We start from the raw sequence: 513 nt of genomic DNA on the forward strand, positions 1-513 counted from the left end.
ATCATCGTCACCATCCCCCCCCCCCTTCCTTGGGTCACCCCCCCCGGGGTGGGTACTCACTCGGAGAAGCCCTTCCACTTGAGCAGGTACTCGGCCTGGCCCTTCACCACGCGCCGGTCCAGCACCTTCTCCACCACATACTCTTCCTCGTCTCCCGAGGACGAGCTGTCGGCTGCCCGCTTGCTCCTCTTGCCCATAGCGCAGCGCCCACGGCTCCTGGGGGGGGACACGGGGGGGGACACACGGGGGAAGGGGTTAGAGGGGACCCCCTGCCACCCCCCACCCCCCAAACCCCGGGAAGGAGGAGGTGGAGGGGAAGGGGGGGGCACCTGCCGACGGAATTTGGGGTAAAATTCCAAAAAACGGTGGGAGTTTAGGGACAGGGAAATGGAATTTGGGGTAAATCCCTAAAAATCGGTGAGTTCGGGCACAGGGGAAATGGAATTTGGGTTAAAAGCCTTAAAAAATGGCAAGGGGTTTAGGGCAGAGGAAAATGGAATTGGGGTTAAAAAC

General features: G+C 60.2%; 1 protein-coding gene across 1 annotated transcript in view; it reads right to left on the reverse strand.

Moving 5' to 3' along the window:
• LOC106899890 (chromobox protein homolog 5-like) overlaps positions 1 to 238 on the reverse strand; it is a gene marked incomplete at its 3' end in the record, with an annotated part of 4,540 nt that extends 4,302 nt beyond the window's left edge. Inside the window, exon 1 of the mRNA XM_014961830.1 lies at positions 61 to 238. Coding sequence (XP_014817316.1) covers positions 61 to 197 — 137 coding nt within the window. The remainder of the gene's footprint in view (positions 1 to 60) is intronic.
• Between the last annotated feature and the right edge of the window lie 275 nt (positions 239 to 513).

Source organism: Calidris pugnax, unplaced genomic scaffold (genome assembly GCF_001431845.1).
Source record: "Calidris pugnax isolate Ruff unplaced genomic scaffold, ASM143184v1 scaffold969, whole genome shotgun sequence".
NCBI classification, from domain to species: Eukaryota; Metazoa; Chordata; class Aves; order Charadriiformes; family Scolopacidae; genus Calidris; species Calidris pugnax.